This window comes from Girardinichthys multiradiatus, chromosome 23, assembly GCF_021462225.1.
Source record: "Girardinichthys multiradiatus isolate DD_20200921_A chromosome 23, DD_fGirMul_XY1, whole genome shotgun sequence".
Lineage (NCBI taxonomy): Eukaryota > Metazoa > Chordata > Actinopteri > Cyprinodontiformes > Goodeidae > Girardinichthys > Girardinichthys multiradiatus.
In genome coordinates, this window is record NC_061815.1 from 41941159 (window position 1) to 41968754 (window position 27596).

At 40.7% G+C, this 27596-nt stretch overlaps 1 protein-coding gene across 1 annotated transcript; it reads right to left on the reverse strand.

Annotated features, from left to right (window-relative positions):
- Nucleotides 1–238: 238 nt before the first annotated feature.
- On the reverse strand, nucleotides 239–25458 carry sparc (secreted protein, acidic, cysteine-rich (osteonectin)). Its single transcript, XM_047353855.1, has 10 exons — nucleotides 25364–25458; nucleotides 10042–10107; nucleotides 9717–9770; nucleotides 8949–9036; nucleotides 7222–7343; nucleotides 6641–6761; nucleotides 5675–5808; nucleotides 4815–4963; nucleotides 3963–4111; nucleotides 239–1008 (listed from the first exon to the last, which is right to left on the reverse strand). Exons 2-10 carry the CDS (start codon nucleotides 10096–10098, stop codon nucleotides 980–982), a joined length of 903 nt encoding a protein of 300 aa, XP_047209811.1. The 5' UTR covers nucleotides 10099–10107; nucleotides 25364–25458; the 3' UTR covers nucleotides 239–979.
- Between the last annotated feature and the right edge of the window lie 2138 nt (nucleotides 25459–27596).

Below are 27596 nucleotides of genomic sequence, written 5' to 3' on the forward strand. Positions count from 1 at the left end.
ATTGAGGTTTGTCTGATTTAGAGGTTTATAAAACATTTTTTTACCCACAAGGTTTAAATTATTCCTGTTGAAAGAGACAGGAAGATGGGAAGATTATTATGTTTAAAAGTAAAAAAAATGACAAAAATGTCACACATGAAAAACAAAGTCTGGCCTGTAGTGCCGTACAGATCCTGTGTCAGATCATCTGAGTAACAAATTCCTTTGCAAAGAAGACCGATGCAGATATGCAGCCATGTTCAGATGTTTTTATAGATGTTTATTCATGAAAAGAGATCTACTGACCTCTTTGGGTCACAAAAATAAACATGGAGAGAAAAACTCTCAGCCTGCAAGGTTTCCTCCTCATTCAAACAAATCTTTCCTTTTAATTTTGTTCAAATGTAAGAACAGAGAAGCATTGCTTTCAAGGGCACGGATTTCTCTGGAAATTAAAAAAATGAACGACTTTGCTACCAGTAGTCAAACTATTAAAAATACACAAAAGGACAGTAAAAATAAAGGAGCCCACCACCAAAAGAGTGCAAAAACTGAACAGTAGGTCTAGTAGGAAGCAAGCAGAGGGAGCATTTATTTGGAAACTTTATTTTTGACTTTACAGTTTCATTCGTCTGGTCTCAACTGGTCCCAAATAATAAAAAAAAAGCCCTGAACACATCATGGAACAGACAGCATATAATATGTCAATACAAATTTACATCAGAGGTCTTTAGTTTTTATCTTACTGGGTTTTTGTTCAAAAAACAAAAGAATTCAAATGTTCACAACAAAGTGATGATTAGTACAGACTGAACGTTTTAGTTGTGGAAGATTTGTAGTGGTATAGCTAGGAAAGCATAATTAATAATAGGAAAGAAACAGAAAAAATTGCAATTAGCACCTTAACTGTAATTTTTATTAACTTATGTATCATCAGCACCTTGTCCGGTTAGTAGCTACTAGAAGTTTCTCTCCAACGGCTGCTTCTCGTTAGGAGAACTTAGATGATGAGGTCTTTGTCAACGTCCTCTGCAAACACAAAGAAATCATATTCATCAGCAAAAACATGATAACAAAAAAATGGATACATTTACAGGGCAGAATCTGAAACAAAACAGATCTTAAGAAATGTTTAACTCCTAAAACCCAGACTAAAACTACATCAGAAGCCATGTAGATATTATTGAGAAAATAAAATGTACATATTTACATGTTTTTAAACATGGATTTAGGAAGGGTAGCAGCCAGGTCCTGCTAATCAAATGAACGTGATTAATGTCTTGTCATCAGTGTCACCACCTCTCTAAAAGCAAATGTTTGCTGCTCTGGAGCTTATAGGTGTATGTGTTAACACAATGCAAAGGGTTACACAATAATTTTCATCATTCTACAGAGAAAAATGCTTTTTACAAGTAAAAACATTTAAGACAGTTGCCAATTGCCCAATGAGTAGATGTTCCAGCAGATTGACCCCAAGGTCAGACCATGCTGAGAGAAATGACAAAAAAAAAAAAAACATGAGCTCAATCTCAAACTCTACATGCCTCATTAAACATGTAGAATATTAAAGTTCATGACAGGACAATAAATTAACCTAAACAACAATGGCATGTTTGGACATGTTGAAGGAGAAAATCTCTTCTTTTTATAAAGACTATGGCAGCATAATTGAGGTCTTCAAAGCCATGTCTAAAAGAAAACACAAGACTTCTGGAACAATGTCCTTTAGACAGATGAGAACCTACAGTGCCTTGTGAAAGTACTCGGCCCTCTTGAACTTGTCAACGTCTTGCCACATTTCAGGCTTCAAACATAAAGATATAAAATTCTAATTTTTTGTGAAGAATCAACAACAAGTGGGACACAATCGTGAAGTAGAATGAAATTTATTGGATGTGTCAAACGTTTTTAACAAATAAAAAACTGAAAAGTGGGGCGTGCAATATTATTCGGCCCCCTTGCGTTAATACTTTGTAGCGCCACCCTTTGCTGCAATTACAGCTGCAAGTCACTTGGGGTTTGTCTCTATCAGTTTTGCACATCGAGAGACTGAAATTCTTGCCCATTCTTCCTTGCAAAACAGCTCGAGCTCAGTGAGGTTGGATGGAGAGCGTTCATGAACAGCAGTCTTCAGCTCTTTCCACAGATTCTTGATTGGATTCAGGTCTGGACTTTGACTTGGCCATTCCAACACCTGGATACGTTTATTTGTGAACCATTCCATTGTAGATTTGGCTTCATGTTTTGGATCATTGTCTTGTTGGAAGATAAATCTCCATCCCAGTCTCAGGTCTCTTGCAGACTCCAACAGGTTTTCTTCCAGAATGGTTCTGTATTTGACCCCATCCATTTCCCATCAATTTTGACCATCTTCCCTGTCCCTGCTGACGAAAGCAGGCCCAAACCATGATGCTGCCACCACCATGTTTGACAGTGGGGATGGTGTGTTCAGGGTGATGAGCTGTGTTGCTTTTACGTCAAACATATCGTTTGCATTGTGGCCAAACAGTTGGATTTTGGTTTCATCTGACCAGAGCACCTTCTTCCACATGTTTGGTGTGTCTCCCAGGTGGCTTGTGGCAAACTTTAAACGAGACTTTTTATGGATATCTTTGAGAAATGGCTTTCTTCTTGCCACTCTTCCATAAAGGCCAGATTTGTGCAGTGTACGACTGATTGTTGTCCTATGGACAGACTCTCCCACCTCAGCTGTAGATCTCTGCAGTTCATCCAGAGTGATCATGGGCCTCTTGGCTGCATCTCTGATCAGTCTTCTCCTTGTTCGAGATGAAAGTTTAGAGGGACGGCCGGGTCTTGGTAGATTTGCAGTGGTCTGATGCTCCTTTCATTTCAATATGATTGCTTGCACAGTGCTCCTTGGGATGTTTAAAACTTGGGAAATCTTTTTGTATCCAAATCCGACTTTACACCTCTCCACAACAGTATCTCGGACCTGCCTGGTGTGTTCCTTGGTCTTCATGATGCTCTCTGTGCTTTGAACAGAACCCTGAGACTATCACAGAGCAGGTGCATTTATACAGAAACTTGATTACACACAGGTGGATTCTATTTATCATCATCAGTCATTTGTGACAACATTGGATCATTCAGAGATCCTCGTTGAACTTCTGGAGTGAGTTTGATGCACTGAAAGTAAAGGGGCCGAATAATATTGCACGCCCCACTTTTGAGTTTTTTATTTGTTAAAAAAGTTTGACACATCCAATAAATTTCATTCCACTTCACGATTGTGTCCCACTTGTTGTTGATTCTTCACAAAAAATTAGAATTTTATATCTTTATGTTTGAAGCCTGAAATGTGGCAAGAGGTTGAAAAGTTCAAGAGGGCCGAGTACTTTTGCAAGATACTGTAGTTGAGGAATGTTGGGAAATATTTAATTTTACCATGTTTGGAGAAAACTAAACACTAGATACTAGCCTAAAGATGTCAAAACAGTTGACAAGAGCAATAGTTTCGTAGTGAAAGGACTTGAAGACTTTGCAGTCAACAAGTCAACCAAAACATTTCTGAGTCTGTATAAAAATAATCTAGATTCAGATTTAATGCTAATACTGATGTCCAAGAGCTAAGGCTTGGCTTACACTTGCTTATCAACAGGACAATGAAACCAAACATACATCTAAAACAGAATAGTGGAAAAGGAAGCAAGGCGTTGCAATGGCCCAGGCAAAGTCCAGAGATCTACATGACAGAAAACTGAGATGGGTCCTTAATCAAGCCATACAGAAACAAATGCCTACAAAGCTCTGTGAGGTAAAGCAGCATTGGAAGAAAGAGTTTAGACTGATAAAGTCATACAGAAAACAAAAGATTTTTCTGCTAAACTAGTTGGATGATCTCTCACAGCTTTTCCGTGTTTGCTTCATCTTTGTTTAACAAATATTGATAGTGTGGAATGTGTTGTGTGTCACAGGTTACACAGTATTTATTAAAAAAAACTAAACGGGAGGGGTTCACTCACGCTCTTTGATGCCGAAGCAGGAGGCCCACTCCTCCAGGGCGATGTATTTGTCACTGTCAGCGTCACATGCCTCGAAGAAGCGGGTGGTGCAGTGCTCCATGGGAATGAGGGGAGCGCGCAGGGGGGCGAGCTCTGAGTGGGCCAGGTATCTGATGAAAAAACAAAAGCAAACCTAGTCAATAAGATAAGAAACAGAAGCAGCATTCATGATCAGAGGTTTTGATTTCTGGTTAATCATGCTCTATAGTGTAAGGCCAAGACTCAACAGAACTAGGGCAGATACTGTATTTGGACTCATATTTTTCCCTCCAATACATACATTATCATTTGTTTATCTAAAATCGGGAAACAGAATCCGGAATCGTCCAAAGACACTGAAGTACTCCCACATGGTGGTAAAAATGTCAATATTAACATACAAGGGGGGGATCCTGATCTGAAAGACAGCATGGCTGCTTATTGTCCTAAAACAACTCCAGTTTTATTTTTTATTCAAAGTTTATAATAATTTTAGCTCAATAATTAAGCTTTTAAGTCTGGATTAAGCAAGCCAGAGAGGAGAATAAAAGTAAAAACTACATCATTATTGCAGCTGCAGATATAGCTGTCATTTGGGCAAAAACAGTGACATCAAAACAAATTTTAGCCAAATCAATATGGATGCATTTATTTTTTCCTCCAAACTGACATGGATGAGAGGAGCAAACATAAAATAAGCATTACACTAGATCTGTGTTATTGTGGAGAGCAGCTAAGTGTATCGATAGTAAAAACCCACGTTTTCTCATGTCAGCGTATGAGCCAAAGAGGTGCTCAAAACACATCCCAATGACATGTTTTCCACATCCTTACCCATCGACGGGGTGTTGGTCAAGCTGGCCAAACTGCCAGTGCACGGGGAAGATGTACATGTTGTAGTTCTTCTCGAAGTCGTGGGCCAGTAGGTCCAGCGAGTGCTCACCGGCCTGTAGCCTCTTCTCGTTCTCATAGATCTTCTTCACCTGAAAAACAGGACAGGTGTGGTTTTATATCTGAGTTTGTCCAATGAAAAGCAATAAGCTACTGTATTTTAAGCTTTTTTAAGAGCATATTTTCATGGGATAGTTGCAAATAGCTTGCTACAATTTAGTCTTACAAACATTTAAGTGAATCAAATTAATACCGTTGTCCATCAATTAAACATAACATTTATCTTTTTCCCTTCATTCTGAAAGCAAATCAGTACATTTTAAGGAGAATTTTGCTGTAGCTCCAAACAATCTTCCTCTTCTTTCAGCTATTCCCTTCAAAAGTCGCTGCAGTCGACCATCTGTTTAAATTTTTTTCTTAGCATCATAATGCAGAGTATCAAGAACATTGTTTTTTCACAGGGAAAACAGAAATACAACAGCTTGAAAGTTCATTATTTTAAGATAGAAACTCTAATCTGTAAACTAAGGTCTAAATCAAAAGAGTCCAGCTGGCCAGCTGAAGTGGGCCGTAGAGCAAATAGTCTTTGTGAATGTGAAAGGTCAAAATTAAAGTGTTTTTAAAATGTTTTTAATTATGTTATTACTAAGTTTTCATGAAGCAGGTTAGTATTTTATACCTATCAAACACAAGTTAGATTATAACCACTTAATAAATAATATGCTTTTGAAAAAAGTCTCTCACAAGGACTGAAAGGTAAACACACTCATTCATCTCTTTAAATGTGCATTTCATTTTCTCACCCTAAGCTTCTGCTTCTCATTCAGCATGTTGTTGTCATCGTCACGCTCGTACAGGGTCACCAGAACGTTCTTCAGCCAGTCCCTCATACGGAGAGGGAACTCATTCAGCTCGTTGTCAAGGCAGGGCTCGATGTCTGCACATAGCAAATGAAGACATCATTTAATACTAATAAGTAACACAAACTTCAGCACATTAACCTAATTCTCTTATTTGATGACATAGGGATAATATATACCCATAATTAAGTTTTGAGAACTTCGAATAGCTGTCAGGGAAGCTGAATATGTCAGTTGGTTGGATTAAAAGTTGTTTTTTTCTGTATCTTACAGATGACCATGTTGGTTTTTATGGTACAAATTAGGGCTTGTTTGAATTCTGCAGAGTGGAAATCAAAAGATCCCAGTTAAAATATGTTTCAGATCTTTTTATTATCAGTTATTCCACAGACTGAATACTGTTTTCTTCTTGTGAACTGAGATATGCCCTGATCTCCATCTGAACCCCGCACGCCTGACCTATCTCCCCGCACCGCGTGTGTCGTTTTCAGATGGAACAGAGGAAGAATGCAGACTTGCATGTCTAGACAGAGCCAACATTACAGTCCAACCCACCCATCAATCTCAGCAGAGGGTGCAGACACAAGAACAGACGGTACTCTGAAAGTCCGCTGAAAGAGCCGAGCTTGGCTTCAGCTCCTTTACTTTATCACACATGTGAGAGGGAACTGAGCCGTGCATGTAAGCAAACACGACACAGGTGAAACCTGTGGGGTGTCAAAACAAACAGTCCAACTTACTTAGTGGCACAGGAGAAAGAAGTATACATTTTTCCTCCAGTGGACAATTCAATTGCTTAACTGAGATCACCATGGATCTTAAATCATGTGGCATCCTCTTCAGTAATGTGTTACAAAGAGCATTGCATTAAAGTGTGTTATACATTCTTAGAAGAGTTAAAGCACTCACATTTGCAGGGTCCAATGTAGTCAAGGTGCAGCTTGTGGCCCTTCTTGGTTCCCTCCAGAGTGCACTTGGTGGCAAAGAAGTGGCAGGAAGAGTCGTAGGTCTTGTTGTCGGTGCCGCAGACCTGGAAACAAACAGCAACTCAATGAAAAGTGCCACAGTTTATAAAATGGCCGCTCATTTTATTAGAGATAAATCTATTTTCACACACAAATTTTTTTCAACCTTATTTTTTTGGGGGGAGTTTGGCTATATGTCAGCTGACTAAGTGTTGTACGAACTACAAAAGGTTATATATATTATGATATAATATGTATGAATATGGCATGTTTAAACCTTCATGTTCTCTGCATGAGGTGTAGTCCTTGTTTTTCCTCTATTACTCAAAACAAAAGGAGGTACTGCTGACTCTGGGTGGGAAAGCATTAACTGACAGAAACAAGAGATATAACTGGACTGCGTGATGTCAGTTTGCTTTTTAACACAACGGGTCTGTTACCTCATATTAACTTAGATATTATGTATTTACTGTGTTTGGTCTGTATTCAGATTTACAAGAAAAATGATGCTGTCAGTTAACTAACATGCTCAAACTCTCCATCGGCAGGGGGGCATGTGGAGGGGTCCTGGCACACACACATGGGGGTATTGCCGTCATCGACCTCACACACTTTGCCTTTCTTGCAGTGGTAGTTCAGGCAAGGATCTGAGAGCAAAAAATACATATTCATGCACAAGTTGAGGACATGATTTTGTTCAAATAAAATAACTTAAATAAAACACTTAAATATGTTAGGCCCTCCAGGTGTTTTTGAGTTTAGCTGCTGTTGCTTGTACCTTTTGACTTCTATCACTGTTTAAATTACTAACAATTTAAAGGGCATAAGTCCTCATGTTTTTAAAGCCACAGAGGCAAAAATTTTAAAATCATGAAACAAAACTTTCTTGTTGTTCAAACTGATATATTATTGGAAAACATGCTTTTCTGAAACAAATAGAGCCTTTTGCTTAATAACACGGGAGATCACTACCATATGGATGAACATATACCATATATGGTCTATAACAGCCCCGTCTTTTAATAGGAATATTTCGTAGTGAATAGCAGTCATGACATGAAACATGGATGAGCTCTTTGGAAATAAACTCAGGTTGGGAGGATAGATCCCTCTCAGAAAGAATCTCAAAATTGTTTGCCCCAGGATTATGAAGTAACTGAAATTTTGGACTTGATTGAATTAACAACATAAAGCTAAGGAATGACGACACAATACAGTTCATATCAATACAGTAGAGTCAACAGTCAGATCACCCAGACACCGGTGTGAGCATAAAGTTACAAGATAAAAGTATCATGGATACTGTAGCTGTAGAAGTAACATTTTTTGTCAGTATCTGACCCAAATATAGAAGAGAACATTTTACTGCAGCTGCTCTCTGGGTATTTTACTTCCCTTCTAACCACTAGCATTAGCTTGAAGAAACTTTATGTGGCTAAACGACATGCTATGAGAAAACTAATGTTCACAGATTTACAGAGCTTGAGTTCATGATATTCTCAGAATAACATTTTGACAGTTACATTGGTGTAGTGCAGATAAAACCTCTTGGGTGATCTTTGTGTTATGCACTGATGACCAAGTTTGGTGTTTCAAACATAATGCCATTACTGTTCAGCAGTTTTAGGCTGCCTTTTGCCCACTTTGTGTCCTTCACACTCTTTTATTTTAACATTTCTTCCGATTTTGGCCTTGGAAACAAATATAATTATCATAAGCTACAAGCCTGAACACAGATGGAAAAGAGAAAGTTTTAAATATACTGATGTAAGCTAAACTGCTCTGAACAGCCTGCAGCCTCTCTGGTCTGGAACTTTTGCTGCTTATTGAGTTTTCTGTGGCTGAACTGCCTCTTTAAGCTGGGTGAAACATATAATCATAGCTGTCTGCATGCAGAACCAGGCACTGTGTCATTATGTCTGTTTAGTGTGCCAGCTAGAGCCTTGACCGAACCCTGAAATCTCTGTATAACAGCATCAAGTCTGTACAATGCAGCAGAAACGCTTTAAGATTGTTTATCAAAGAAGGTTGGTGCTGCAGAAACTAATCACTGAAACAACATCTGTAAGTTGGACTCTTCTGTAGTTTTATGTAGTTTCTATTTTCTGTTCTGTGGCCTTTTATGCCTAAACGGATTACCTTTCAGACGTGTTAATACAAAAGAATAGTAGTGGGTATGGGTTCCTGCTGATGCAAAGAATGTTTTTGTTTTAGATAATAAATCTTCTTCGATAAGCAAGTTGTGAGCTTACTCTCAGCAGCAACATCTTCAACAACCTCGATGGCTTCATCAAACTCTCCAACCTCCACCTGTACTGGGTTGCTTCCCATCTTTGTTTCCTGGGGTATAGCACATGTCAAAGGTCAGACTTTGAACAACTGATTGATGTGATTTTTTTTTACAATACTTTCAGTAGTTTCAATAGTTTCAGATTTATTCCTGCACGCTTTCCTCTTAAACCACTTAATCAAGCATTGTTTGCCTGCAAAAAACGTGAAACATCACCAGTCCTCCCTGAAGGCCAGCGCAGTCTGAGAGACCATAAGAACCAGCAATAAAAAGCAGCTGGATCCATATGTGGTGGAGCCAAAAAAAGGAAAAAAAAAACGAATGGCTTCCTGGCTAGCTTAACCAGTGGCTAAAATTAACAGCTGTGGGATCTCTGGTCCCACTGGAGCTCTGGAGCAGGAAACCATAAACGTTCACATGAAAGCTTAGGTTTTGTTAGAGTAAATCTGTCTAAAATACACTGCTGTTAAAGTTGGTATTTTCTTTTAATGAGGAAAATAACCGAAGATAAAATATTTGATAAATGAACAACAGAGGAAACAATAGTTTGAGGTAAAATTTTAACTGGAATGTTTAAAGCTGCAAAACTTTATTTTAGCAATGCAAAGAAATGTTGGAAACAGTTTTTTACCTTAACAACTTATAACAACTACTATAAGAACTAAATTTGTCTTTCATTGGAACCTTCTTGGCTTTTAGAAACTTGAACAGAAGAAACATCTCGACTGACCTCAACAACTGGCTCCTCCATGACCACCTCCTCCACAACTGTCTCCTCCTCAGTCTGCAACACAAAAACAACAGTGGTCTCATGTGTAATACAGCCAAATGGATCATCCACACAATGTGAATTTTCATGCACATGATCAAGCCAACAGAGCAACTATCAGGAGAGGAAATAACGTTGGAAAACATGGCTAATCCATACAGACTTTAAATAGGAAAGCACACACCCACAGTTAGAAATACAGAAGAAGTGTGTCACACAATGAGGAGTGATCACAGGAAAGGAGAAAGGAAAATGCTAAACGATAAAGACTGGAAAACAAACTTACAGGAGCAGCGAAGGCGTGGCCAGCCAGGCACAGGAGGAAGACGATCCACACCCTCATCTTCAAAGACTGGCAGAGGAGCGAGAGAGACAGTTTTATTATTTTATTTATTAACTTATCATCCGATTGAATCAAGTAGAAGATGTTTTAGAATAAAAGATGGCATAATGGATGCACCTATTTGTTTAAACATTGCAGTTCCACTTCCTATTTGTTCTAATTGCCCTTTTTTAGATGTCTGTGTGCATTTACAAGGACTGCATTTCTGAGAGTGTTTAATGGAAATCCACAAAGGGAAACAAACAAAAATTAACAGAGTTTTTGTGTTTGTCCAAATTGTACTAATGTCACCCTCTCAGTTTAAGAAGTGAAGAGTTTTCTTGATCTAATGACTTGTTAACCTAAAGAGGCCAGACACCAGGAGATTTGATGGACTTCCTGATAGTGATGAATAACAGTGAGTTTAATTATTATAATTCTTATTATTATTATTTTTATTTATCATCAGAATTTCGTGTTGACTTTGATAAACACTAAGAAGTGTTTTTTTTAAAGTTTGTGAATTCAGAGAATGTTATTTACTTTTTAAACAGCAAAAAACATACAACACAGAGGGAAACCCAAACAAGCTCCAGCTAACTTAGGATCACGTTAACTCTGCAAATGCAGGGGATTCAAACAACGTTCGTTGGAGAAAGCCCGTCATAGATAACAGTTTTTTAGCTAAATAAGTCTAAGTACACACATGAATACCATTGTTAACAACTGAGAATTTTAAAATGAAACTGCTATTACTGTTGGATATGCTCCAACAAATCTGATTTATTTGCGTTATCATCATAGCAAGGTTTATGTTTGAGGTTTTAAATCACTTTAAGTGAAGAGATGTATTCTCTGCTCGCAGGGCAGATTTACTCAGCAAAAAAAAAAAAAACACACTGAAGTGACGTGTTTTTCCAATTACATTGTAACTGGACAAGAAATGAAAAAAATATTGTTCAATCAAGCCAAATAGTGAGGAAAACAATTTTTACTTGAATAACGGTAGTTTCTTAATTGTTTTAGTAATAACATGTGAGAAAGCCCTGCTGCCTGCGGTAGACTTGTCCGATTAACAGACAGATTCCTAACCTAGCTCTGTGTCTCTCTAATTTAATATCACAGTTAACGCACGAGGAAGATAAAATGGGACTTTAGATATACCAAATACATGCCTTCTATCTAACACTGTAAGAAAGCCAGTAAAGTAACTTGTTATAAAAGGATCATGTTGCTTGATTTGAATCTGCTTAAATTGTTTGTTTCAAACACCTTTTCTTATTGCAGTTAGAAAGAATTGTAAAAAGAGACTAAACTTAAGATTAAACATCACCAAATATCTTTCTGCACTTTACCAGTCTGATGACCATTTTCAATGTGAAACAACCCCTGCACCAACCTACTCACAGTTCCAGCTTTGTCTGTGGTTGTGCTTTTGTTCATAAATCTCCCCAGAAAATAATCTCACGAGCTCTTAGGGTTTTTTTTTTTTTTGCATTCTGGAGCATAAACCAGAGCAAACCCAGAAGCTAAATGCATCGAATTAAGTCTCAGAAATGTTTCTGCACACAGACTGTGTTGACATTTGAGCGGAAACTGGCTCCTGTCTTTATGTGCACTTTCATTCATTCTACATTTTTCCTCCAACCAAGGTAACATGTTTTCATTTCTATGTTTTCCACTCGGGGCTCAGCTTGGAATTAAAAGCTTCCAACAGCTTTTCCAAATATGGCTGTGTATTTATATATATATATATAAAAAAAAGAAATGACAGGTTCTGTCTGTAATAATATGTTTATGGAACAAAATTGTAATCCTCTTGGTAATATGAGGCCACCTGCTTTCTATTTGTTTTATATGACCCACATTTTTTTCCAAATTACAGAAATTAAAACGTTACACATTTTCTGGAAGAACAATACATTCTCAGAAATCAATCAGAATCAAACTATCCTTTAAAGAAAATTGAGAAAAAAGATAAAATAAAATCCATTACTTCTTTTTGAACATGCAAAACTTGTCTTTGATGAGGCTTAGAGGCTTTGTCTTTGCGAAAAATGCTGGTATTAAAGCTACAATGAAGATATTTATTTTTTTCAAATACAGTCAGAACTAAACTTTTTGTGTGTCTTAATAATAATAATAGAACATTCTTTATTGTCATTTTCACAAGTACAACAAAATTGAAAAAAAGCTATCTGGTCTATGCATAGAGCAATAAATAATTTTGTAAAATATAAAAATAAGCTTCTGTAAAGGGGGGAAGCACTGTGTATCTATTTTATTCAATTCAATTCAATTCAATTCAAAGATACTTTATTGATCCCCGAGGGGAAATTAGAATCCCAGTACAACCCATCCAAACATACATCATGACACAAGACAATGGGGGGACGGGTCACCGAGGCTTTGCTGCCCACTCACAGGCACTGCCCTTGCTAGATGAGAAAAGAAGCCACATTAGGTAAGTAGAGGAAAAAAAAATAATATTTCACACTTTATCCTTAGCAGGATACAGCACAAAGAAGCAACAAGTTTACAAAACAACATCATGCCGGGAACGGTGAAGGTGGTGTGAGGGGTTGCATTGTCCTTGATGGTACGTTGGAATGTTCATCAACCGGCCACAAAGTTCTGAGCAGGTCCACAGATGTCCTCAGGGAAGGGAGGGGGCAGAGGGAGCAGAGCGTCATGTTTACATAACTTCCAGGAGAAGTTGAAGATAGCCAGCCATCAAGGCCGTGCAGGGGAGCCAGATTCAGAAAAACAACAATTATTTGGATCAGGCTGACTCTTAATTTTCCCTCAGCCTTGAGTGTCTTGCTGGTGCTTCTCAAAGGCGAATCCAAAAAGCCAAATTCTTGGTCTTTCGCCAGATCCGAGCGAACAGCTTTCTCCAAGATTTATCCCATTTCACCCCTGAGTCCAGAAACCGCAACCTGCCTGCGATCGTGTGTAAGGATCACATCCAGTCTGCGATTCAGCTCACGTAACATCTCAGTCTGAGTGTTGATCGCTCTGAAGATCCCATCATACAGGCCAGGCAGCCTCACAATTGCCAGAACAGCTGCTGACATTCTCCAAATTTCTCGATATGCCAAGTAACCGCTGACTCCAAAAAGCAGAATTCCTGATACCAAACATCCAATTATATACATATACATACACATCCTCGACTGACATTATTGACAAACACACAATCCCCCACTTCTGCCAGGAGTCCATTGTGTATCCAGAGAAAAACGTCCCGTCCGGACAAGTTGGGCTCTCCTTCACCCTGTCTTCGCCTCGAGAAAATTTGATCAATTGCATTGAGAGACCAGCCGACCAAATCCATAACTCAGAATTTGGAAGATTTGCAAAAAGAAGACAAGACACAGAGCTGAAGCAGGGCAGATATGGGAGGGGTGCGGGAGACAGAAAAAGCGTCCTCCTCCACCAGAGTAGAAAGAAAAATTATATATTGTTAATAAGCTTAATTTGATCAGCAATAAAAGAAAACATATTATTTACGATGTGGCACTACTGAAAAAGTTTGCTAATTTTTTGTATCTTTTTTTAGCAAAAAACGTTTTAGTGCCATCTTATGGAAAACAATGTAACTGCATTGTTTTTGTGTATATTTAAAAAAAAGAAGAGTTTTAAGATGAACTCCAAAAAAAAACGTGATTTTTTTTAAGTGACACATTTTCAGTAGAAATATCTCTGCTTCGTTGTGGTGAAACTGTGCAGCTCCGAGGGTTTATAACATTTCTCAGTAAGCTTAATTTTTTTTTCTTAATCAAAGAAAGAGCTTAAAAAATGCCATAATCGTCACGTGATGTTGCCCGGTACAGCGGAGCCGGGGTCCCACCGTGGAGCCAGGCCTGGGGTTGGGACTCGCCGGAGAGCACCTGGTGGCCGGGTTGCTCCTCGCGGGACCCGGCCGGGCCAAGCCCAAACGAGAGACGTGAGGCCATGCCCCAGTGGGCCCACCACCTGCAGGGGGAAGCATGAGGGACCAGTCCAAAAAGGATTGAGCGACAAACAAAGGTGGAGACCTCAGCGGCCCGATCCCCGGATGCTTAGCCTGGCTCTAGGGACGTGGAATGTCACCTCGCTGGGGGGGAAGGAGCCTGAGCTTGAGCGGGAGGTCGAGAGAAATCAACTAGAAATAGTTGGGTTCACCTCCACGCACAGCGTGGGCTCTGGAACCCATCTCCTCGAGAGGGGCTGGACTCTCTTCTACTCTGGAGTGGCCCACGGGGAGATGCAGCGGGGTGGGGTGGGTTTGCTTGTTGCCCAACCAGCTCAACCGTCTCGTGTTGGGGTTTACTCCAGTGGATGAGAGGCTCGCATCCCTGCGCCTTCGGGTTGGGGACAGGTCTCTGACTGTCGTTTCGGCCTACGGGCTGAGCAGTAGTGCGGAGTACCTGGCCTTCTTGGCGTCTCTGTCGGGGGTGCTGGATAGTGACCCTCCCGGGGACTCCATTATTCTGCTGGGGGAAACGACAGTGACACCTGGAGAGGTGTGATCGGGAGGAATGGCCTCCCTGATCTGAATCCAAGCCTTATTTTGTTATTGGACTTCTGTGCTAGTCACGGATTGTCCATAATGAACACTATGTTCAAACATAAGGGTGTCCATCAGTGCACTTGGCACCAGGACACCCTAGGCAGGAGGCCAATGATCGACTTTGTTGTCGTATCATCAGACCTTCGGCTGCACGTTTTGGACACTCGGGTGAAGAGAGGGGCTGAGCTGTCCACTGATCACCAACTGGTGGCGAATTGGATCCACTGGAGGAGGAGAAAGCCGGACAGACTTAGCCAGCCCAAACGCATAGTAAGGGTCTGCTGGGAACGTCTGGCAGAGCCCTCGGCCAGGGATGTATTCAACTCCCACCTCCAAGAGAGCTTTGACCAGATTCCGGGGGATGTTGGAGACATAGAGTCCGAGTGGACCATGTTCTCCGCATCTATTGTTGATGTTGCTGCCCGTAGCTGCGGCCGTAACGTCTGCAGTGCCTGTCGTGGCGACAATCCCAGAACCCGGTGGTGGAAGGAGTCCTATCAGCTGTGGTTGGCTTGTGGGACTCCTGAGGCGGCTGACGAGTACCGTGAGGCCAAGCATGCCGCGGCCCGGGCTGTGGCAGTGGCAAAAACTCGGGCCTGGGAGGAGTTTGGTGAGTCCATGGAGAAGGACCACCGGTTGGCCTCGAAGCAATTCTGGCAAACTGTCCGCCGCCTCAGTAGGGGGAAGCAGTGCTTCGCCAACACTGTTTACAGTCGGGCTGGGAGGCTGCTGACCTCGACTGAGGACATTATCGGGCGGTGGAAGCAGTACTTCGAGGATCTCCTCAATCCTGCCATCATGCATTCCCTGGTGGAAACAGAGGCTGGGGACTCGGGGTTGGACTCTTTCATCACCCAGGCTGAAGTGGTGGCAGGGCTTCAGGGGTGGGTGAGATCCGCCCTGAGTACCTCAAATCTCTGGATGTTGTGGGGCTGTCATGGCTGACATGCCTCTTCAACATTGTGTGGCGGTCGGGGACAGTGACTCTGGACTGGCAGACTGGGGTGGTGGTCCCCCTTCATAAGAAGAGTGACCGGAGGGTGTGTTCCAACTACAGGGGGATCACACTCCTCAGCCTCCCTGGTAAGGCCTACGCCAGGGTATTGGAGACGTGAGTCCGGCCAATAGTCAAACCTCGGCTTCAGGAGGAGCAGTGTGGTTTTCGTCCCGGCCGTGGAACACTGGACCAGCTCTATACCCTCTACAGGGTACTTGAGGGTTCATGGGAGTTTGCCCAACCGGTCCACATGTGTTTTGTGGACGTGGAGAAAGCATTCGACTGTGTCCCTCGTGATGCCCTGTGGGGGGTGCTCCAGGAGTATGGAATCGGGGGCCCATTATTAGGGGTCATCCGGTCCCTGTACAAGCGGAGCAGGAGTTTGGTCCGCATTCCGGGCACTAAGTCAGACCTGTTCCCGGTGCATGTTGGACTCCGACAGGGCTGCCCTTTGTCACCGGTTCTGTTCATAACTTTTATGGACAGGATTTCTAGACGCAGCTAAGCACCTGAGGTGGTCTGGTTTGGCAACCAGTGGATCTCATCTCTTCTTTTTGCAGATGACATGGTCCTGCTGGCTCCCTCTAGCCAAGACCTACAGCATGCGCTGGGGCGGTTCGCAGCCGAGTGTGAAGCGGCTGGGATGAAGATCTGCTCCTCCAGGTCAGAGGCCATGGTGCTCGACCGGAAAAGGGTGGCTTGTCCTCTTCAGGTTGGAGGGGAGTTCCTTCCTAAAGTGGAGGAGTTTAAGTATCTCGGGGTCTTGTTCACGAGTGAGGGAAAAATGGAACGGGAGATCGACAGACAGATCGGTGAGGCTGCCGCAGTAATGGCGGCAATGTGCCGGTCTGTTGTGGTGAAGAGAGAGCTGAGCCGAAAGGCGAAGCTCTCGATTTACTGGTCGGTCTACGTTCCTACCCTCACCTATGGCCATGAACTTTGGGTCATGACTGATACAAGCAGTTGAAATGAGCTTCCTCCGTAGGGTGGCCGGGCACTCCCTTAGAGATAGGGTGAGGAGCTCAGCCATCTGGGAGGGGCTCGGAGTAGAGCCGCTGCTCCTCCACATCGAGAGGAGCCAGTTGAGGTGGCCGGGCATCTATACCGGATGCCTCCTGGATGCCTTCCTCGGGAGGCGTTCAAGGCACGTCCCACCGGGAGGAGGCCCAGGGGACAGCCCAGGACACGCTGGAGGGACTATGTCTCTCGGCTGGCCTGGGAACGCCTTGGGCTCCTCCCGGAGGAGCTGGAGGAGGTGTCTGGGGAGAGGGACGTCTGGGCATCTCTACTGAGTCTGCTGCCCCCGCGACCTGGTCCCGGATAAGCTGAAGACGACGAGTAGGAGTACGAGAACTAAATTTAAGAAAAAATTGTTAAAATAAACTACAGAAGAGATTACTTTTTAGTGGCTTATTGTCACGAAATATAGTGCCTCCCTGTGGTGAAATTCCTTAACTCCAGAACATTTTTGATGAGACACAAATCATGGACAGACTACTATTTTTGCTTCATCTTCTAGTCCCATTGTATCTGCGATTGTTTATTTTGTCTGTGTAATATCCCGTTAATTAGTCTTAATCTTAAGGCAGTTTTTACAAGACGAAGCTTTAGGTTCATCTTGTGGACAAAATATGTGATTGAAATTGTGACTGAGATTGTGAGTGAGATTTTTGTTCTTAACTGTCCTAACTGTTAATTTGTTCCTTGTGTCACACTTAATATGACCAACAACTGACTGGTGACTGGTTTTCATCCAATTTACTGTTCCAAAGGTGTCTTCATCATAAAACTTCATATTAGGCCCAAACTTTGGCTTGTTTTCCTTAGAAAATTATTATTTAGTATTATTCCTGAACAGAATATTTGAAAGAATCACCTTTATAGAAACGAGAAAACACAAATTTCCTGTTTTGGCTGCAATGAGAGAAGTCCTCTGTCTGTGGATCTGTTTCTCCCCTGAAGCTGCAAGTCTGAGCATTCGTTATTTAAAACTCAATGAAAAACTTCTGTTGCTGCTGAAGAAATAAGGGTTCCTTTGTTTGGTAATGGAGCGTTGCATTGCTTGGTCTTTCTCTCTCTCTCTGTGTAGATTATGTCCTTATTGAACTCTGTGTAATCAGCTGTCTCTCACAAACATCCGTAAAAATCTGTTAGGTATCAAAGGACTCAGGATACATAGGGGTAAGATGAAATGTCGGGAGAGGCCAGGTTTAAAGACCAAAGTCTGAACTGATTTAATTCTCGACATGAAAAAGCCATAAAAACAAAAAAGCATTTCTTTTTTATTGCTTTTTGTTTGTTGGCAAATTTTTTATGAATTAGTTGAAAGTTGATTAAAGTTTTTAACCCAATGTTAGATTAATTTACTTCAGCTGGGGATTTTCATGTCTCTAATTGGGAAGTTTCTTCATGTTGTGGGATAGGTTTCAAGACTGAAGAAACTCTGAATGTGGTTAAAGGATTCATGACACAAAGCATCTGAATAGGCCGACATGTTCAGACCCATGCAGTGAAAGGCGAAATATTTTGCTTGCATTCAGTAATCTGTTGCCTGACAAATCCTCCAGCAGAGCGAAAATATTCTGACATTTAGATGAGAGAAGTTTGGTTAACCGTTCTGCAAACACACTCAGCTGTGTCTGACTGGAAATGACAGGCATGTTTGCTTTGGGTTTAATTTGGATTCTTTTCTGGGAGTGGGTTGCACCTAGAGACAGCAGAAAATGACAACAGTGTCATGCTCTACTGCATCTACAGCAGCTACATGGTGTCTTCTTATGTATTCTCCTAATTAATGATCTGGTGCCCTCTATGTGGTGGGCAGCGTGGTGGATAGGTGTAGCCAAGTCTTTGTGCATGTTGTATTTTAAGCAGCAACAAAATACCCCAGAATGTACTTCTATATCTACGATGATGCAAATAAGTAAAAAACAACATTGTTTGTTTTCATAATACTGACATTACATTTTATGCTAAAATTGTTATTTCAAAAATTATGTCTCCACTTAGCAGTGCAGCAGTTACTATCACAACATTTACTTTTGCTCTCCTTTATTTGTGCCTTTTTCGCAAGTGCTTTATAAAATGCAAAATAGAAAAAACATAAATGAGCCTTTAGCACCACTAGTGTATATCACTTGCATTTAGGACCAGGCTAAGCAGAAGTTACAGCAAAACATTTTGTATCTATACACAACTTCAGAATGAGACAGAAATGTCTTCTAACAAACAAATGAACACCCTTTGTGATTAAAAAACGTGGTTCTGTTGACACAATGGGTCAAAGGGTTCCTGGTTTTACCAAAACCTTGTTATCCAGCCCTTCTAATAGACCTTCAGAAACTCAATATAACAGCAAGATGTTTAGAACAAGTGTCTGCTTTTTGAGAATATACAGAAATATCAAGCTAGGATGTCAAAAACCTAAAGCTTAGAGGTGGAAAATTACAGAGATGCTGTTAGGTGACACAGATGCAGACGCCTCCAAATAACCTGCACAAGTGTGCCTTTAAAGAAGCAGCGCTAACAAAAAGGTTCTGGAAAACTAGAGAAGAAAACCCAGTGTCAGGTAGGAATAAGAAAAAAATAGCTAAATGTATTTAGAAAGGCAAGAAAACAGAAATGGTGTCATCTCTAAAGTGTGAGGGGACAATATTTGATTTGGCGAGACCTGATGTGCTTATTATATGTTCGTTTTAAAAGATTCCTGTTTAGTGGAAGAGTCAGGATGGAGGAGGCCGGACAAACTGGCGTAACAGCAAAACAAATTATTTTATCTGGAAAGCTGCTCTCATAATCAAACAGGACTGAGGCTTAAAGGGAAACTTCAGGCTCATAAAGGGACCCTTTTTTCCCAACAAATCTATTTAATTTAGGTTAGTTAGGTAAGCAAATGTCAACTTGCTTTGGAGGAAAACAACCTGAACTTGAACTGTCACCAATTCACATTTCTCCTTTAGTGTTGCTGTAATATCTGTTGGTTTTTCCATCAGAGCTTTGAGGGAATTCTTTCTCGTCCTCCTCGATGACATAACAGGCAGGTTATTTGAGACCCCGATAAACAGTCTGTCTGACAGCAAACAGTCCAGACAAACAAGACTGGGAACTGAGAAATATTTGCAAAATTTCTGAGAGTGACGAATGATTTCCTGTCTCCACAGAGCCCCAGAGGTGGATGGGGAGAAATGCTGTCACAATATCAGTTGTGTATGATGGACAACTTGCATTTTTATGACATATATTGATGAAGCTTAAGTTTGAACTCAAAAAGATCTACTGTAATTTGCATTTATGATGTTGCCAAATATGGTGGAGGAACCTTTAGGAGCATCCTTATCTTTGTGTTCCTATAGGAGTATGTCTACCTGAGTAAGCAAAACATCTTATGTGACAACTCCCACCATCTGGATGGACTATATAGGGTGGAGGGATCAAACCGTGCAGGTCAAAGAGGTTAAAGAGGTGAAGCAGGTGCTTGAAAGTCTGTAAAGACACGAAGACTAGCATCATTGCATTAGTAAGCTCCTTGCAATTATTGGCAGAAAAATCAACCGGCCAATAATTACAGAACAGAACCATCAACATCATCAGCCTGCTAGGGGACTACAGATGAAAATTAGCCTCTCTGCTAAATCTGACATATTTACGTGAAGTAATTCATGTTGATTAATATACATTGTCCCCTTCATGAAAAATAAATAAGTCTAAATCTAAAATTTAATGGGGTTAAAACTGTAGCATGTAAGAAAAATTATTATGTGGCCCCTGCCTGTTGTAAGCTTGCTCTCTTAAGGAGAAATGAACAGTTTACAATTTCTGAGAAAGAATACAAGTCATAAAAAGTACATAAAAAAACCCTTTGACTAAAAGTTGAGAATCTGATTTGAGTAAAATGAGTATTTGATCATGAAGCGAAGCATTACTTAAGACTTAGAAAAAAAAACTTGTTGCCATATGCAATAGTAAGACACTTCTTGTTGCTGGTCACCAGGTTCCAGCACATCTCGGGAGGCATTTGTCTTCAAAGAAACTCCATAAATCCTTTGGATTGTTTTTAAGCTGCTGCTTGGTAACTTGGAGGCTCAGGTTCCTCCAAAGATCGTCTGTAAGACAGGTCACCTCATGACCTTAATTTAATTCTTCTTTGGCACATCTCTGTTGCCTTGGTGTTATGTTTTAGGTTGTCAAGATAGAAGACCTGTCTGTGATCAGTCTTCATGGTTCTTGTTGATGGAATAAGGTACTTTATCCAAGATTTTATAGTACATGGCCTTCTCTGAATCATTTAGATGTTCAACTACAAACCTAAGGCAGTATAGCACGGAGTTATACCAATGTGTCTTGCTGGATATGATTCCGAAGGCCTTTAGATCCATAACATGCTCCTCCTGTGTGGTTGTGGACTAATCTCTTACTTTTCTGATGATCATTCTGATCCTAAAAGGCATGGAGCTCCAAACCATCTTTTAATTTTTTAATAATCAAAACATTAGCTGTCTTCTTCTGATGAAGCTGCTTGCAGATTGTATTGTAGCCTGTTCCAGACAGGTTCAGATCTATTACTTTGATGTCCTTTGGCATGTCTTTTAATTGTTCTTGGTGGTGAAGAGGTTGGACTTAAAAAGACCTAAAGCCTTTTTATAGAAAAATAACAACATGAAGTAACATTTAAAGCACGTTTTCCTACTGTTGTCAAATATAAATCTGACATGTTGCCATCTCTAAATATCTTGTATACAAATATCTATTGGTTTTACTTTCCCTTTCTCTCAAATCTGACTTCCTTATTGTGTTTCTGATTCAGGCAGCTAAAAAGGTTCAGTCCTGGTTGCCTGCAGGAATTTAGCAAATTCAGTTTCCCTCTCTTGAGATTTTTGGTGTGCCTGTTCAATCGCCTGAACAAAGAGCAGTGTTCATGAAAGACACTTGTGTGAAGGTGGAGGAGAAAAGTCAGGATCTTTGTTAGTCAGGGTTGTTCGTCACCTGACCTCTTTTTCTCAGATTTTCCCTTCCCCCGCCAGTGCTAATCGGATCAGATCCCGTGTCTCTGGACGCTGTGAGAGACACAGCATACCTGAAGGACTTTTATCCAGCCACTTCACAGTTTTTATAACTATAAGTTGTTACTTGTTGGGGTAAACCGTAAACGATAACATGAATTTAACCCTGTGGAGTTCTTTTATTAAGTTTCCCTTGAACACAAAAAGAGACAAAAAATTTTTTCAGTTTCATTTATGAATGCCATTATTACGGAGCCCGCGAGGGGACATGGGGGAATTTTTTTCTTTTGCATCCCCATGCAATACTTTTGCGTTCGCTCGCAATACTTTTACGTTCCCACGCTATACTTTTTACGTTCTCACGCAATAGTCTTTACGTTATCTCACAAAACTTTGTGGGAGACCCCTTTTTGAGATTTATTGAGTTTTATTCTGAAAACGGCCTTAAATAAAAGGATCTTTGATTAGACTTAAAGACAGTTATTATCCACAAGCTGTCAAACTGCTGAACTCTGGACAATAATGCTGCACGAAACCACATCTGTAACACTTTATTTGCTTATCACTACTGCATGATGTGTACTTTTTTTGCATGCCACTTTTGTTTTTATAGTGATTTGAACGGTTCGTCCTGTCCAGGGTGTACCCCGCCTCTCGCCCATAGACTGCTGGAGATAGGCACCAGCACCCCTGTGACACACTATGGAATAAGCGGTATAGAAGATGACTGACTGACTGACTGAACGGTTCGTCTTATCCTATGCATTTAATCGCATTGTTGACTGCGTGTTAACCTGCATATGACAAATATTCCGTATCAATGCCATATCAGCTGTTTGTTTTGTGAGCAGTTTGTCATCTGTGCTGCTGTTCCAAAATGCACAGCTTTCTCAAGGTGATTAACAACTTTTGCGAGCGAACGCAAAAGTATTGCGTGGGGACGCAAAAGAAAAAAAATTCCCCCTTGTCCCCTCGCGGGCTCTGTACATTATTAACTTAAATCCTCACGAGACCTGAAAAATATTCATACATTTCTGAATCCCTTTTTAATACAATTTTTTCCTGCAAATTGTATGTTTGGCTGTGGTGTTATCTGTAACTTAGATTCTGATCAAATCTTTAAAGTCATTATTAAGTCTGTTGTTATTTATCTTCCAAACATCGACATTAGTGCGTTTACAGTACTTAAAAAGGTCTTCACTTGCTGAAAAACAGTTTTGAAAAATTACATTTTGAAAGGGCAAAGAAAAATTTTTACCAAATTGCATTTTGAAATGGAGTTCATGGCAAAAGAAATTCAAAACAGAAACAGAATTTTCTATTTGGTCTAAAAATCATGAAAAAAAAAAATGAAAAAAAAGATTCACTCAAAAATACACCTGCTAACCAAATTGTATGCCATTTGCATCAACATATCCAAAGTTATATAAACATGAAAAAAAAAGTCAAATAAAGAATCAAATCAAAGAAATGGGAAAAGGTGTGTCACACAATGCTTCATCGTTTTTGCTGTTTGAGCGATTTTCTCTGAGCTATAGCAGAAAATCCTCCTCTCCGACTGATTGTAGTTTACGTTTGTAATTATGCACATTTTTATTACTGAGCTATATTTGTTCATCTTGATGCTGCATTCAGGACATGTTGTGTCTCTCTTCCTCACAATAAACCACCATTTGAATCTATTTGATTTGCAACTCACTGAGATCAGCCTAGTTCGATTTTTATTGGAATTTATTTGTCTTTCTCTTAAAGTTATTCTAGGTATTTAAATCAAAAACCGCATAAATTCGTTTTTAGTTGTGAACTAGATATAGGTTATATTCATGAATGGAAAAATATTTGCACAAAGGTTTGTAGTATGTAGTCTATCCAAAAGCATAGAACCATACTGCTCTAACAAGTGGACGTTGTCCTGGAAGGTCTCTGGGAATATCAAGATCTACACAAGAATTATTTCCATCTTCCACCTCTTCTATTTCAATTCCTTTCGTGCCTTAATTCTTCAGGCATGCTATTTTTTCCTCTCATTTTCCTTCTCACAGAAACAATCTCCAGATTTTTCCTCTCCATGTCAGCCTGGACAGCACCACAATCCCCCTCTTTCCTGTCGAGGGATTAGAGCTTTTCTGGCTCAGTTTTCTGCAGCATCCTTGGTTCCAGCGCCACCTCCCCCTCTTTCTTCCTCTCCTCCTCCTCTTATTCCTAACACTTCAGCCCAGACCTGCCACCTCAACAATAAGGCACCAGAGGCCCAGTCTCTGCTTCACTCATGCCGGTGCCAGCACATTACTGTGCTTTATTCTCTCTAAATGAGCCCTCAGAGAAATCTTCGACAGGTGTGACGAATAAGGAAAACAAGAAGGGTTTTTTAATTGAAAGGGAGGATACTTCTCTGATAACATGGGAAATTGGGCTAATTGTAACTTGTTGATTTAAACATTTGCAGTAAAACGTTTTCTCGAAAAACAACAAAAATATCTAAGTGCCAGCTACTTATTCAATGCAAATCCACATTACAATTACACATTTAAACTATTTTCAGCCACATTATTATTTTTTGCTATAAAAGTTAGCATTGTGCATACACAAAACCTTCTAATGTAGGCAGATGTCTGAAATCTTAGACCACATAAGAGATTTATACAATTTTCCAACCGATTTTCTGAGCTCTTAAAGAGCTCTGATTTATAAAACATGTTGCCAAAACAGCTGGAGGACATAATGTTTCACACCAAACCAGGGCAACTGTCTGACAGTGGACTTGTGCATGAAAATGGCTTTTTGATAGTTGTACATGATTGTACGACAAAGAACATTTCCAGAAAGATTTTAAGGCATCTGCTTTAACTCACAGCAAACAGCTGGTAACTGGTCACCATAGCAAGCGGCATTCCTTTACATTGGAGTAATCAAAGAGTGGGAGTCACAGAAATGGAGGGAGGGAGGGAAGCAAATGGAGAAAAGAGGGGAATTTGTGGAGAAATGCTCTAATTTGTCTGCCTGGCGAAGTTAACATGTTATTCATTTTTCATCCCTCTCTCTCTTCTTTCTCTATTTTTAACAAACAGAACTGGATACTCTCTTCAAAATTGGGAAATCTTAAAAAAAAAAACAAAGGGTGTGTACTTACATCAAACTAAAGTAAAGAATAAACCCAGCTAAGAAAGGAAAACAAAAACGGACTTGCATAAAGGCTTGTTTGCATCCCTCCTCCTTTCAGCCAGTGTCCTCATTCCTCCCCCCTCCCCCCCACCCCTCTTGTTGCCGATGTGGCACACAATAGCTCCACAGAGAAAAATCTCCCAAATCACAGACCGTATAAATGTAATGAATTATTATCCTGCCAGCTGTTTGAACAATAAAGAAGCCATATTCAGCACAAGTTTCAGTAAAATCTGATGTTTTACACTACATTAGTTTGAAATAAGTTGGGACAAAAGTAAGGAGATGTGGGTGAATATCATAAATAATAAAGGAGATTTCACCTGCTTTAGGCACATAAAAACATGTTTTAATTAAGTCTTTTAAACCATATTTAACCAATAAGGGAAATTATTCCACATTCATCAGTGGTCAAACCTTCCTTTTTAATCTGTAAAGTGCAATTTTATAGAGTGGATGCCTTTAAAGTTCCACAACTTTAACTCAGAGCTCAATTAAAGAGGAATATTATGTTCCACGTTTGTTAAATGTCAATCTGAGGCTGAAAATACTGTGCAGAGTGAGACCTCTTACCTTCAGCTTTGCAGAGCAGGGACGCTTGGAGAGAAGTCAGCCGTGTGCGGGGCCCAGAGAAGATCTAACTGGCTCACCAGTTCACTCAGAAGACATTTCCAGTGGGACGTCCCAGTCTGGACTCCGCTCTTGCTTCCCCACCTTCCTCCCAGTCTCCTCCTGCCCTGGTGGGATGGGCTTAAAATTAACTCTCTGCTCCTTTAGGCAGGGTAGAGTGCAAAAGTCCAGTGTGAGAAATATATTTTCTAGTTTCTTAATAGATGTCTAAGAATGAGAATGTTTTACAATTTTCTGGCAGGTCTATATTCTTGTATAGGTTTTGTAATTTAAAAAAATCCGTCATTATTATTTATGCAATTCAGTTATGTAAATTTCTATGATGCATGAAGTTTTAAAAACGGTTCAGAAATAAACAGAATTATTAAGAATAAACGACTTAAATTCAAAGTAACTACATGCTAGCTGCTCTGTGCACATCAAAGAAATGTCAAATCCAAGCAACTGATGGCTGCCATTTACTTTTACCAACATAACACCCCAAAACCATCAGTACTTTCACTTCTGTTAACTACAGTCTTGTCTGGTTGTGGCTTCTCCATCTGATGCAGCTATCAGCACTGCATCTTTAAGTCTCCCTCTTCCATTTGTTTTTCTTCTCTAACTTCACATTTTATGGGGTCTCTATCACTTGTAATGATGTTTAGCTTGTTCTGGGAAGGCCTCAGAGGAGAAAATTAGTGAAAAAACAGTATTATGAAGATCAAGGAACACACCAAATGGGTTAGCAATAAAATTGTGAAAAAGTTTAGAGATTAAGTTCTAAACAAAATCCCCAGCTTTAAACATCCAATGAAGCACTGAGCATCATTTTCCATCAGAAAAAAGAAAGAGCATTGCATTACTGCAAACCTACCAAAACCCATCCACCAAGTGACCCATAGTAACTCTGAAGGAGCTGCAGAGATGCACAGCTCAGGTGGGAGAATCTGTTGACAACACAACTATTATGCCTCTCTTCCATTCATGGCTTGAAGCCCCACCTCCAGGAGTCAGCATCATTCGCTGAGCCACTATTAACCCTTACTGTCTTATGGTTTGGTGTGAGCCCACCAAACATGAGATAAGTTTCAAGTACAACCATAAAAAGTAAAATAAACACTCACCATTACAAACCATATCCTCCAACCGTGGTTTCAAACCTGTCAGGGTCTGGGAGTCTGTTTGTTTTTAGCCTGCTGCTTTCACTTTCCTACCACTAGATGCCGTCTGAGCTCCGGAGGTGAGAGGGAACAGGTGCTCGCAATTTCCATCAGATTGGAGAAGTATAAGAGAGCAGTCCGCCAGCACTCCTACGCCTGAGTGTTTGCCAACTGTGGCTTGACTTCAGTCCTGTTTCGGTTCAGCTGATCCCTCGTTTGAGCTGATCTCCTTGTCTCAAGTTTCCAAGAGAAGTTTCTGGTTTCTGTTTCCAGCTGGCAGCTGCTTAATCTCCTCCCTTCTGGCTCAAGATCCAAGCGAACCCTGTCCACCCTACGACGTATTTACCTCCGAGCCCGGCGCCCTGAACACATCATTCCAGTAAAAAAGTGGATCTCAGAGAAACCTCACAACTGTACGCTGTGTGAAGGATCAAGTGGAAAACAACTTGAAGCAGGCTCTGAGTTCATCCATCCGGCCCCGCGCTGTCTTCCCCTCCTGCTAGCTCCTTCCATCCACCCAGTAAGTCAGAAGGAGATCATCTTAAGAAAGTCTGATTATTGTTTCACCTTCTACTTACCAAACCTTCTCTCCATACAGTGGGTGCAATCCAGTTCCAGTCCCTGTTCACATAAACTATTCATCAAAATAAACTCTTTAACTTTTTCTCTGTCTCCTGAGTGCTCTCTGCATGTGGGTCAAGTCGGTAAACAAAAAGATGACAGAACAGTCAGGCCAAACCGACCCAGCAGAAACTCTGGAGAACAATTTCAGAACACAGCCTCCAGATTCAGTCCCATGAATCCACTCATTGTTTGAGTAGCAAAGACAAACAAACCTCCAGCTAGAGCAAATGGCTTCTCTCCTACAGCAGACCCATCTTTCCAAGTCTTCCACCCCTCCAGAGGGCGCTGTTGGATCTCCCGTGTCTCAACAACTTCCTTCAGGACGAGACATAACTCATCCTAACCCCGAGAAATTTTCTGGAGAGGTGGGTAGTAGTCGGGGTTTCTTGCTTCAATGCTCTGTAGTTTTC

What these genes read in the sequence shown, in the direction of transcription:
- sparc (XM_047353855.1), bottom strand. Translation starts at nt 10,098, where the DNA reads ATGAGGGTGTGGATCGTCTTCCTCCTGTGCCTGGCTGGCCACGCCTTC. An exon ending in GCCACGCCTTCGCTGCTCCT is followed by an intron (nt 9,771 to 10,041) that starts GTAAGTTTGTTT and finishes TTTGTGTTGCAG; the next exon opens with ACTGAGGAGGAGACAGTTGT. An exon ending in CTACATTGGACCCTGCAAAT is followed by an intron (nt 5,809 to 6,640) that starts GTGAGTGCTTTA and finishes TGCTATGTGCAG; the next exon opens with ACATCGAGCCCTGCCTTGAC.